Raw genomic sequence first — 13552 nt, forward strand, 5'->3', positions numbered from 1 at the left:
ACATTGATTTTCTCTTAACCATATTTTACATTTTTGTCTGTAGGATCAATACTACTGTATTAATTTGTGAGGAAAATTAAGTGTGTTGATAAATTTTACCTAACCCATTAAAATTATTTTAAATGTGTAAAATTTACCAAATTAAATATATTAATTTTTATATATAAATTTACAGGCACAGAAGAAATTATAAAATGCTTTGAGATATACTGATTAATTTATTATTAATCAATTTTATATATTAATATTTTAACATTTTTATTTCCAGATATCAATGAATGTCAAAGTAACCCTTGCTTAAATACTGGTGTGTGTAATAATCAGATCAATGGGTTTACTTGTACGTGTACACCAGGATTTACAGGAACCATCTGTGATATAAGTAAGTATGCTGGCTAACCATGTTCACACACAAAGTGAAAGGGTAGTGTAGCTTAAGCCCGAGTTTAAAGCCCCCTTCCCTACGTTTTTTAGATCTAATTTAAGATCAAAAACTATATTTAATGTAAAAATAATACTATATGGTCCTATTTCGATAACTTTTTTCGTCTTTAAACGGTTAAAAATGTGAAAAATAAGTCGATTCTAATAATTATAGCGGCCCGCTATAAATCCCAAAATGCATTGCGCGCGGATTGATATTTTTGTTTTTCACCTGTAATTCGCCCGCTTTTCGATCGATCGTGAGGCCAAAACAAATGGAAGACTCCTAACTTTTCAGCGAAAATACCGGGTTTTCCCCGATTTGTATCAACGGAGTCTGGCAAAAATAGAAAGACAATTAATGCAGCAACTATACAACGTCAGGCTAGGTATATAGCTAGCGTACGATGTTCGTACGTTACCGATGTTTACCAGCTAGGCCTACAAAACTAAGCCTAGCTAGGCTAGGCCTAAGACCGTCCACGAGCGGTCGGTCGCCGCGAGCTACTTAGGTAGTGCATTGTTTCTCACTTTTTATCATAATTTACCATAAAACGTACATTTAAGACAAGGAATGACATGGTTTAATGTTTTTAAAGTGATATATATGTATTATTTTCCAAAAAACGTCCGAAATTGCAGGGAAGGGGTCTTTAAGCAAGTCCAAGTGATTTCAAGTGTTTTTGTCTTTTGACTTGATAGGTGAAAAAATTCACATAATATTGTAGATACAGTAGTACTTTGCTGGCATAGAATAAAGCCAATCATGTGACATATGTACGGTAGTTACGGTAATAATCGGTCATTTGTTCACACAATATAGAGTATCTTGATTTTAATTGAACTTTACATCACAGGGTAAAGAGTGTACCTTTCAAAACAATTTTTAGGGAATTTTAACACGGATGTCTAGATGTTTAAAACTGGAAATAACTGTGCAAACTTCAAAAACTTACAAATCTGTCTTCTCAATTCTGTGTCAAAGTTCAAATAGACATACATTTGTTCACTAAGGTTCATGTACAGATGGTGTCAATATTTACCAATCCATTTGTTTAAATATTTCAATAAAAAGAAAAGGTATTCAAATTACATAACAAAAGAGCGAGGTCTATTTTGATGGTTGGAAATAAAACGACAATAAACGACAGACAATGACACACATTTCCATTTGTCTACAATACATCTCTTTACAAATCCAATAGTAATAATAAAAAAAGTTCATCAATGTTTACACAGCAGTTGTTTGAAGAAGGCTTTTGTAAATCAATGTTAAGTTGGAATTTCATTAAATAAAAATACTTCCTATAAACCTGAAACATTCTGTATGCAAAGTTAAAAGGCTAAAAAAACAAAATTAGAACTAATAATATTAATTCATTGTTAAGTAATTTATTAATTTACCAAAATCCTCTTGTTTCATATTATCAGTTCGTGGTATAATGCTCAAAAAGTTGCAAAAGGCTTGGTTCAATTGAAAGCAAAATGAACAAAATCTTTTAAATATGTCAAATATCTTTAAAAGACAGTTACATTTTTTCCATTCATTCCCATTTATTTGAAACAAGAAAGAAAAAATAAGAAAATAACAAGCATACATTACAGTAAGTTAAATGGTAACAATAATAGGAACAGTTATACAAATAGATGTAAAATAACTTGTCTATACCAACGCTCTCAGTGGAAGAAGACATTTTTTTAAAGCAATTAATGATAATTAGTTTCAAATTTACTTGATTAATTAATTATGTGAAAGGTTCCACTTTACAGTATCATTAATAAAACATTTAAAAATTTATCAATTGCAGAAACTGTTAAGAATAATTAATCGATGCAACCCACTTTAATTAAAATGGAATTAATTTGTAAAATCGCATTGTAATTAGGTGTAATTTTCTCTGAATAGAATGTTTATGTTGTAAGTCCGTCTACAAGTGAAGGTAGTACGTCACATATGACCCATTGTTAGCATCTGTCGCAACACTTGTAAGGGTCATTCTACATAACACTGACAATCAATTGAATAAGCATTGTGTAAGGGGAAAACATCTTTAACAGATGATAAACACCCACTGTTAAATTCAAATTTCCTCTGTTTAGCATTCTTTAGCTCTTGTTTTCATTTGCTTTATCTTCGATTTAAGTCAGAATGGCATTATCCTTGGACTTAATTTATGTATGGAGCCTGAAATACATGTACAGTATAACAAAAACTACAAGCATTAGGAATTACACTCCACTATACTACCTTAAGTCCTAGGCTAAAATAGCAATTACTGCTTCAATAATTTTTCCCCTTCCCCTCTTCTATTAAAATTGCTAGATTTGGCACTGATCAACTGTAAATAACAATGCTATATAATTCACAGTTTTTGCAGATCATATTATTGAATCACAGACAACAGCTTGTTCAGTATTTAAGTTCTTTTTCATATAAAATGGCATTGAGTAACAAGTGGACATATCAAGTGGTGTGATTTTTGTAGTCATGAGTATTGCATTGGATACTCTATGCTACACCAATATTACAAACAACAATATAGCCTGTTGATATTGCTATACTTAATCAAGTATCAAGTTTAGTATTTACTATGTTGATATATTCATTTTGAAACTGTGTACAGTAGGAGAAATTTTACTCAATCAAAAACCACTGATTGAATATATTTTTACAAATTTGATTTATCTCAATTCCTTCGATAAAATGATTTGTTCTTAAAAATTTGGTCTAAGTTTAAGATTGTGATTAGCTTTTAATGTTCTTAAAAAACATGTTGGCACTCATTTTGTGTCATACCTTAATCCATGAAGGTATAATATAATCACAAACAACTGCCGCTGGTGGCGCTTGTAAAGGAACATTTAAAAGTTAAATAGGAACAATAACTAGAGTTACCTTTACTAGAGTTACCTTTTTTAAATAGATATGAAATAGTAAAAATATTAATATTACCAGATTTTATAAGAAATATTTAAAACCTTTATATTTTTAATTATTTCAATACTATTCAGGCAATTTATTGTGACATAATCTATCTATAACAGGAAACCAAAAGCAAAAATATTGCATCGTAATACTGTACAAGTTTTCTTTAATTACATGCCGCACATTCCTTATAACCTTATCACAACAAAACATTTGAATTCTACTGTCTAATTACTGTTTTTATAAATATCTTTAATTGTGGAATATGTTTTCATTTGACTGTTGAAGAATTTGCCGTGTATTTATGTAGGGGATGGTACTGGTGACAATTTTTTCAATAATCATCTTTCACGCATCGTTACACTTGAAAGAATACACTTTGTATGAATAACAAGATCCACCCGACACGGAGGTCATCGTTTTGTTTCCGCTTAATTTGCGTGATGATATCATGAGGGTGTTCAATATCTTTGACCTACAGTATACGCTCAGATTCTAATTTTGGTCGTTTGCGGTAGAAGCGCCCTCTATTGGACGACCAGTCTACTAACGATGTTGGCCTATACACCTTGACCATAATTTTACTATAATTTGGTCTACAATACTATGATACAGTATAACCAAAAAAATATGCACAAGAAGTGCTACAATGTCCTAAAGAAATATTAGCATCCTTGTAACAAATGTTTTCCTACCCCACAGCATTATGTGATTTAGTATGGAAATGTAAATAATAGCATTGGCAATTGCAAATTTCAAATTGTATTTTATACTCTTCTTAATGGTGATTTTCTTCATTCAGATATTGATGAGTGCAATAGTACGCCATGTTTGAATGGAGCTACCTGCATCGATCAAATCAACAGCTATGTTTGTCTGTGTCCAGCTGGTTTCACTGGAGACTTCTGTGCTGACGGTAATTAAGCAATCAAATTTTTCATCATTCTATAAATCAATGTTTAGCTTTTTTATTCCTTAAAAATGTAAACAAAACAATATACCACTGTAGCAACATACCACTGTAGAAACATACCAATATACCATTTTAGCAACATACCAATATACCATTTTAGCAACATACCAATGTATCATTGTAGCAACATACCAATGTATCATTGTAGCAACATATCAATGTACCATTGTAGCAACATACCAATATACCATTTTAGCAACATGCCAATATACCATTGTAGCAACATACCAATGTACCATTGTAGCAACATACCAATATACCATTTTAGCAACATACCAATATACCATTTTAGCAACATAACAATATACCATTGTAGCAACATACCAATGTACCATTGTAGCAACATACCAATATACTATTGTAGCAACATACCAATGTACCATTATAGCAACATACCAATGTACTATTATAGCAACATACCATTGTTGAAACATACCAATGTGTTATTGTAGCAACATACCAATGTACCATTGTAGCAACATACCAATGTACCATTGTAGCAACATAATAATGTACCATTGTAGCAACATACCAATGTACCATTGTAGCAACATACCATTGTAGAAACATACCAATGTGTTATTGTAGCAACATACCAATGTACAGTATTTATTTTTTTTAAACCATATTTAATGAGGGTGATCCATCCAGCTATTGCTGATCATTAGGGACCCTCAGAGGTTCACAAGACAAACATATACACAAGATGCTCTACATAAACAAAGTCTTATTACAAGTCTTTGGGAGTGGAGTAATTTGGTCCTTAGAAAAAATCCTGACATGTGACGGAACTTGAACCCAGGACCCTTGGAGTGGTAGCCAAGCATCAAAACCACCAAGCCACAACTCCACTCGCGTCATTGTAGCAACATACCAATGTATCATTGTAGCAACATACCAATGTACCATTGTAGCAACATACCAATGATACCATTGTAGCAACATACCAATATACCATTGTAGCAACATACCAATGTACCATTGTAGCAACATATCAATGTACCATTGTAGCAACATACCGATATACCATTTTAGCAACATACCAATATACCATTGTAGCAACATACCAATGTACCATTGTAGCAACATATCAATGTACCATTGTAGCAACATACCAATATACCATTTTAGCAACATAACAATATACTATTGTAGCAACATACCAATGTACTATTGTAGCAACATACCAATGTACCATTGTAGCAACATACCACTGTACTATTGTAGCAACATACCAATATACCATTGTAGCAACATGCCAATATACCATTGTAGCAACATACCAATGTACTATTATAGCAACATACCAATGTACTATTGTAGCAACATACCAATATACCATTGTAGCAACATACCATTGTAGCAACATACCAATGTACCATTGTATTAATATACCATGTAGCTACAAACCAATATACCATGTAGACGTATACAATGTATTGGATGAAGAGTAATTGACAAATTATGACATTTTCAGATGTGGATGAATGTGTCACTGCCCCCTGTGAAAATGGTGGAACCTGTAATAATTTAGTCAACTCTTATACTTGTACGTGTGTTGAGGGTTTTGCCGGCACTAACTGTGAAGTTGGTAAGTTACTTTACTTTAGTCATCATTTAGCCAGTAGAATGCCGTCTAGAATATCACTTGAAAATTACAAAGGATAATTTGATTACTATTTTTTGTTTTCAGATCGTGATGAATGTGCCAGCAGTCCATGTCTGAATGGCGCCCTCTGTACAGATCTTGCTAACAGCTATTTTTGCACATGTGTAGCAGGGTGGAGTGGTGTTTTCTGTGAAATCAGTAAGTTTTATAGAAAATGCTGTTAGAACTGACTAGTAAAAACAATCTAATTTGAAAGAAACAGCTGTGATAGGAGACTATCAAAAGCAACAAAATTACCAAGAAACGACTGTGATGGGAGACTAGTAGTAATGGCTGTGATAAAGGAAACACAAATTTAAACTATTTTAATATTTCTACCTTTGTTTTCTTTAGACAATAATGAATGCTTGAGTACTCCATGTTCGAACGGAGCAACATGTGTGGACGGTGTTAACCGGTTTGATTGCACATGTCAAGCCGGCTACACTGGCGTCACTTGTAATACAAGTAAGTATCTCTCTCACTTTTGTAATTGGCTATCTCCAACCCTCTGTCATCACCCATATATTATTTTCACTTTCAGTGATGTTCAGTTGTTAATTAAATATTGTTTTTTTTTTGTACCTAGATATTTATGAATGCAACAGCAATCCATGCGTATTTGGCTCTTGTGTAGACGGTGTCAATGGGTACTCCTGCACATGCTTACCTGGATACAGTGGAGTACATTGTGAAGATGGTAATAATTATTGTTGTTATCTTTTTTTTTATTGTAAAATATCAAGGCCAAGATTTCATAGGAGAACAACTTAAGGCCAATTTACACAGACGAGCGGTAAACGGTAATGAAAATATAGAATCTATGTTATTCCTTTTGACAATTACATGCACCACAGAGCAGACAGACGGTTTCTGCTCAGGATAGATTCTATGTGGGACAAGCTACGCAGTTTTCCGCTTACCATTGCCACTCTTCTGTGTAAATTTGCCTTTCAGCTTCATTTTTGTTAAGTTCTATTATTAATTAATTAATAATAATTATTAATTATTTTCAGATATCAATGAGTGTGCCTCTGCTCCATGTCAGAATGGAGCGACCTGTACTGATAACCCAAATGCCTATACCTGTCAGTGTACCTCAGGATGGCAAGGACTTCAATGCCAAGTGGGTAAGTTACAAAAATAATGCTCAACAACACAATAAACAATTTTTAGATAAGCAAATTCCTGATTTTGTCTTGTTATTGATTATAATTGATTATTCCTGATTGATTATTGCTGATTTTGTTTTGTTATTGATTATAATACAGATGTTTTAGAGTGCGCTAGTTCACCATGTCGTAATGGTGGTACATGTAATGATGCTGTCAATGGATATAGCTGCCAATGTCCCACAGGCTGGTCTGGAGTCAACTGTGAAATTAGTAAGTAGAAATTATTGATCTTATTTCTTTTTGCACTGTTACACATGTTCCCAAGTTGAAATACTTCTACCACTAATAATGTTCTTTGTTTCTATTAGATAATGATGAGTGCGTTTCAAATCCTTGTTTGAATGGAGCAACGTGTACAGATCGTGTCAATGGCTACTCTTGCTCCTGTCAGCCTGGATGGGTTGGGACAACATGCAATGATGGTAATTTTTACTTTTGACCCAATTTTATGTCGGTCAATTTATATAGGCGTAAACATACTGTACCTTATAAGGAAGCTGCAAGTCCATTATCAAGGAAGCTTTCTTCCATGTTTGTTGGGGAAAATATTATAATTATGAAATTAATACTTGTATTAAAGAGGTACAATCTTTTTTTATTATTCCGCTGTCTGTCCGTAATACTACCACTGATGCCATAACAGTTTCTTCTATGCTTTCCTTTATATGAATTCATTATATAATAGACTTGGTTGTTGACTTTTCATTTTAGATTTTAATGAATGTAGCGTAAATGTGTGTTACAATGGAGGTACATGTCTTAATCTTCAAAACCGATATGAATGCAACTGTGTCAGTGGATACACCGGGGACAATTGTGAAACTGGTAAATCTTTTTGTTTTGTCTTTTTTGAGATTCACTCACCTTTCTATTCTCCATTAAATTTCCTCATACGTTTTTCCTTTAATATATTTGAAAAGTAAATATTTATATATAGTATAAACGGCTAAGCATTAATGTACAATACCTTCCAATCTAAAATTGCTTTTAAATTTTCCATAGATTGTCACTTTTTTACTCATATCGCAATTTTAGTTCCAAAAGCAACAAATTAAAGCAGTCTATTAAAACCAATTTTTGTTCGTCTAGATTTTGATGAGTGTCAATCATTCCCTTGCCAAAACAGTGGACATTGCACCAATCTGGTTGACCAGTTCACCTGTCAGTGTATTAATGGATGGAGAGGATTAACCTGTACAATTGGTAAGTTATGTCAACATATCCAACCCCATCACTATTTACCAAATCCCATCTACCCCATCCTCATCTTAACATCCCCCCCCCCCCCCATTTATTGTGTATTTATTTCTCCATTTGAGAAAATTCTTATTTTCTAATTCTTTTTTTTTTATATAGATGTAGATGAATGTACAAGTATACCTTGTCAAAATGGAGGGACCTGTGTTAACTTACAGAATCGGTTTGAATGTAATTGTGCATCAGGATGGAAAGGAGACACATGTGGCAGCGGTAAGTATTCCTTTCCACCCCACCTTACCCCTCTTATCCCCTGCCTTCATACCCCTAATAAGGTGCAAAAACAGTGTTGTATGATAGTCACCAGAAAGACCTAGAGTGGGTTACAAATTTGTAACCTTCAACTTTAGTCCAGTCATAAGTCAAATGCACCCATGCGTATCATGTACAGTAAGCTTTGCACCAAAACTAAAGCTCTGTGTACATTATCAAACTTTATGTGAAAAAAATGTGTGATGTGCCCAAATATAATATTGATATTCCCAAATATGGTAGTGATATGATGTCATCATGTCCATGGGCACATCACATTTTTTGTCACATAGAGTTTGATAGTGTATACTTAACACTAGAGCATTAGAACCAACTTTTATTTAATCTTATGATTTCAACATCATTTTGTATCACAGATGTAAACGAGTGTGAAAGTTTTCCCTGTCGAAACGGCGGTAATTGTGTTAACTTGGTTGATGCGTTCATGTGCATTTGTTCTGCGGGCTTTACGGGTATCATGTGTGATGTTGACATAAACGAATGTACTAGTAGCCCATGCTCCAATGGAGGAACGTGTAACAATTTGAACAACGGGTACACATGCAACTGCAATCCAGGATGGGTCGGAAACAATTGTGATGTTGGTAAGTGCATTTGGAATAATAGTTTCATTTCTGTATTGTGAAAGTAACCCTCTGAAAATAATGGATTAGACCATAAGATCATATATTTAGGTCAACAGAAGAAAACTACGATGATGATCAGATATAGTGAAAATATCTAAACTTTTAGTAGAGTAGAAAATAAAATAAAAAATCAACTATATGAGCATTATTAAGATTTATATTGAGTGGGTGTACAAAACAATACCCAACATATTGGTGCCATAGCAACATTGGTCCCAAAAAGGGGAAATTTAAATATTTTTAATGGAAGATATCGTTATTCTTGTGTTTATTTTGTCTTTAAAATACATTCCTAAAAACAGACATTGTTGACTGGCTCAATGCTGTCGGATTGTATAAAAGTTGTAATCTGTAATTTCATTGCTGTTCATTTGTTTTCTGTACATAGACTTTGATGAGTGCAGCAGTAGTCCATGCTTAAACCTTGGGACTTGTATTGATCAAGTAAACAGCTATACCTGTACGTGTTTGTCTGGCTGGATTGGTACTAACTGTGAAACAGGTATGTTATAAGAAGAAGACAACAACAAAAACAGCAACATAATATCAACATTAACAAATATCAACCCACTGTTTATGTGTACATATATCATATGTCATATATCATTGATTAAAATGTTTTCACATATATCATTATACTTATGCCCTTTTTTCAAGTTTAAGTAAAAACAAATATAATTAATATTAACAACATCATATACACCAACAACGTATTGTAAATAGTGATTCAAACATAATAAGGTATAATACCATTTTTTAATAGACTTAAACGAGTGTGCTAGCAATCCATGTCAGAATGGAGGGCGCTGTAGCAACCAACAGAACATGTTCACGTGTGCCTGCTCTGATGGATTCTCGGGTTCCTTCTGTGACATAAGTAAGTATAGAATCGTTTCATTGTTTTGTTTGACCAGATGGTTTGTTTTGTAGGTTCACACTAAAGCGTAGTTCTCACTAGAGCGCAATGCAACGCACCAACGCAAAGTTCTGTATTGCATAATCACAAGTGCTGCAAACATTGTTACGGGAAATCAATTTGATTTCATGCAACGGCGCAAGGCAAGAACACTGAAAACACATAGTACAGCACGTAGCCAACTACGTGAGCGAAACTGCAATAAGCAGGTTTGATTTCACACAGAAAGGGCAAACACAGTTATTGGAATGGCATTTTCTTGCGTAGGTTGTGTTACGTTACGTCACTAGTGGGAGCCATGCTTGATTTCCAGTTCCCAATTTATCATACCCTTATTAGCAAAGCCCAAGAAAAGATTATTTTGATTTATCGCAAACTTATTTTCAAACAGATGATAATGAGTGTGCTTCAAGCCCATGTTTAAATGGCGGTGTTTGCCGTGACAGTATCAACGCATACCAATGTTCCTGTCTAAGTGGATGGACTGGTTTTCGATGTGATCAAGGTGGGTATATTGTGTAAATGAATAGTTAACATGTGATGTACCATATTTAGGCATGTGGTTAGTATTGTTATGTTGTCATTTGTGCTATAGTACACATGTTATTACCATATGACAGTGGGTTGCCCCAGTGGACATAATTTTGTTCAGAGAACTACAGCTTGACAAAGTGAATAATAACTAATTTAACGTAGCATAGGGGTACATTATTTGATGTATCATTGCAGTGATTGTACTGTTAATAAATAATGATAACTAATATGTTATATTTGTAGATGTCAATGAATGTACCAGTTTCCCATGCCGTAATGATGGTACATGTCTAGATGGTGTCAATCAATATTTGTGTTCGTGTACCGCTGGTTGGACTGGTACATTGTGTGAGATTGACATCGACGAATGTCAAAGTTCACCTTGTCAGAATGGCGCAAACTGTGTTAATGGACGCAACAACTACCGCTGCACATGTGCTGTTGGCTACATCGGAATCAACTGTGATACAGGTCCGTATTTAAATATTCAACCTTCAAGAATTTAAAGAATAGAATTGGGAAGTACCTCCCAATGTGCTGATTATGCTAATCCACTTCACATAGATATTATTATTATTATTATAACTTTCTTTAAACATGATAACTTGTTTCACCATTATTTTCTGTAATTCTACAAGGCATTTGTAAAACCATAACTATTTTAATTGTTCTTAGATCGAGATGAATGTGAAAGTAACCCTTGTTATAATGGTGGTACATGTAGTGATGAGGTAAATGGTTACACATGTCAATGTACAGGTGGCTGGACAGGTGCCAATTGTGGCCAAGGTATGTAAATTAAATTTATATTGTATTTTCTGGTAAATATTTTTACTAAATAATTTCAAATTAGGGTAAGTTTGATTGCTGGCTCTTCTGAATGTATATTAAGATGTTTAAAATATGTAAAATCTAAAACTTCAATAATGTAGTTTGTAGTGAAACTGATGAACAAGTTATTATGCAAGGGAGGAAAAATGCTTACTTGATGTATTCAATTTCACAGATATTAATGAATGCTCCAGCCAGCCTTGTCTGAATAGTGGGACGTGCCTAAACCAGCAGAATTCATATTCATGCTTATGCCGTGACGGTTATGCCGGTGACAACTGTCAAACAAGTGAGTACTTGGATTCAAATTCACTGATTTTTAATAAATAAATGACAAAATAATATTATAAAATGCATAATTTAGCATTGTTTTTTTTTGTTTCATCATGTTTATTGTTTGTTTTTTTCTAGATATTAATGAATGTGGACCAGGTCCTTGTGAAAATGGTGGTGCATGTATAGACGGCATAAATTCATATATTTGTATATGTTTAGATGGATGGATTGGGACCAACTGTGAAACAGGTAAACGACACTCATACTCACTGGATAAACCAATCAACTCCATTAGCACTATGTCCCCCTATAGTGATTGGAATATTCTGCCTAGTTCGAATGTCATTTTGTACATCTTTCTTTGGAGCAACAACATAATATTTTTAGCTTTCACTGTTTACTGAAAACACCTATTAAAAAGGGGACAATTTAGGTTTTTTGGTTAGTTATTACTCCTATTCTGGGTCCCAAATGTGTCCTTTTAATAGAGATTATACTGCATTTGAGATCCATCTGTGAACACGACCTAGACGATACCATCTAGTTTTCTAGTAATTGACCCAGATGAACCAATAAAGCTTACTTTGAGAATATGATGAATACCCTAGAAAATAATAGAATAGTCCAAAAAATTATTTATAATATAATTAGGAAATGAAAGAAGTTTATTGTAATAATTAATCAAAATTGATAAACTTATTATTTTATTTTGTCTAGCCAACAATGAATGTGCAAGTTCTCCATGCTTGAATGGCGCAACATGTATTGATCAAACTAATAGTTACACCTGTAATTGTGCACCTGGATGGACAGGAATTCTATGCGACAATGGTAACAAATATTCAAATTATCTTGTTAAAGTACTTTTTGTCTGTTTCTTATTATGAGTATAGTGGCACTTATACAGAATCTCTGAAAATATTTATTTGTAAACAATAAAGATGAGGAAATTTGTGATAATGAAAAAAATATATACTGTATATTCAAAATATCATTTTGGTTGTCTCTTCTACAATGATCATGTAAATTTAAATATAAAAGGTGCTAATAACTTGCTTGCTTGTGTTATAAAACAAATAATTAGTGTATTTGTTGAATGGCTCCACCTCGTCAATTAGAGCAGTCAATTTTTTAACTCATGAAATATTCTCACTATTTTTAAAACTCATGATTATTCATTATTTGCGTACTAATAACATTATTTGCATATTTCAGATATCAATGAATGCTCTAGCAATCCATGTTTCAATGGTGCTACATGCACTCAAGGGATTGACATCTTTTTCTGTACCTGTGCTTCTGGTTGGACAGGCACACTCTGTAACATAGGTGAGTAGATAATATAAAATATGCAATAAGGGACAACTTGTTTATGCTGCGTTCACACTGACCCCCATACAGTGGCAAGAATAAACAACTCATTCTGGATTCTGTATATGAACACATAATGTATCCGAGAGTTTCCAAAGAAATCAATCAAGGATTTGCAGAAATATTATATGCTAAGACAACCATTGAAGTTTCCTTTGTTAAACAATAGAAAAATAAGTTATAACTTATTTCTAATGTCATGCATAAAATAAGTTATAGTGTAAACATATGCCCTGACTATTTTCGTTGATTCTAAAATGATACTATAAAGCTCTGTCTACACTATCAAACTTGATGTGACATATAATGTACATGATGATGTC

The 13552-nt window shown here is 33.3% G+C and overlaps 1 protein-coding gene across 1 annotated transcript in view; it reads left to right on the forward strand.

The window, feature by feature from the left end:
* The window catches only part of LOC144840567 (uncharacterized), a 42975-nt gene that overhangs the window by 12525 nt on the left and 16898 nt on the right, over window positions 1-13552 (forward strand). Inside the window, exons 5-26 of the mRNA XM_078696417.1 lie at window positions 269-382; window positions 4152-4265; window positions 5800-5913; window positions 6016-6129; window positions 6325-6438; window positions 6560-6670; window positions 6987-7100; window positions 7242-7355; window positions 7454-7567; window positions 7857-7970; window positions 8235-8348; window positions 8502-8615; window positions 9032-9259; window positions 9690-9803; window positions 10065-10178; window positions 10609-10722; window positions 10995-11222; window positions 11427-11540; window positions 11758-11871; window positions 11994-12107; window positions 12576-12689; window positions 13074-13187. Coding sequence (XP_078552543.1) covers window positions 269-382; window positions 4152-4265; window positions 5800-5913; window positions 6016-6129; window positions 6325-6438; window positions 6560-6670; window positions 6987-7100; window positions 7242-7355; window positions 7454-7567; window positions 7857-7970; window positions 8235-8348; window positions 8502-8615; window positions 9032-9259; window positions 9690-9803; window positions 10065-10178; window positions 10609-10722; window positions 10995-11222; window positions 11427-11540; window positions 11758-11871; window positions 11994-12107; window positions 12576-12689; window positions 13074-13187 — 2733 coding nt within the window. The remainder of the gene's footprint in view (window positions 1-268; window positions 383-4151; window positions 4266-5799; window positions 5914-6015; window positions 6130-6324; window positions 6439-6559; window positions 6671-6986; window positions 7101-7241; window positions 7356-7453; window positions 7568-7856; window positions 7971-8234; window positions 8349-8501; window positions 8616-9031; window positions 9260-9689; window positions 9804-10064; window positions 10179-10608; window positions 10723-10994; window positions 11223-11426; window positions 11541-11757; window positions 11872-11993; window positions 12108-12575; window positions 12690-13073; window positions 13188-13552) is intronic.

This window comes from Antedon bifida, chromosome 4, assembly GCF_963402885.1.
Source record: "Antedon bifida chromosome 4, ecAntBifi1.1, whole genome shotgun sequence".
NCBI lineage: Eukaryota > Metazoa > Echinodermata > Crinoidea > Comatulida > Antedonidae > Antedon > Antedon bifida.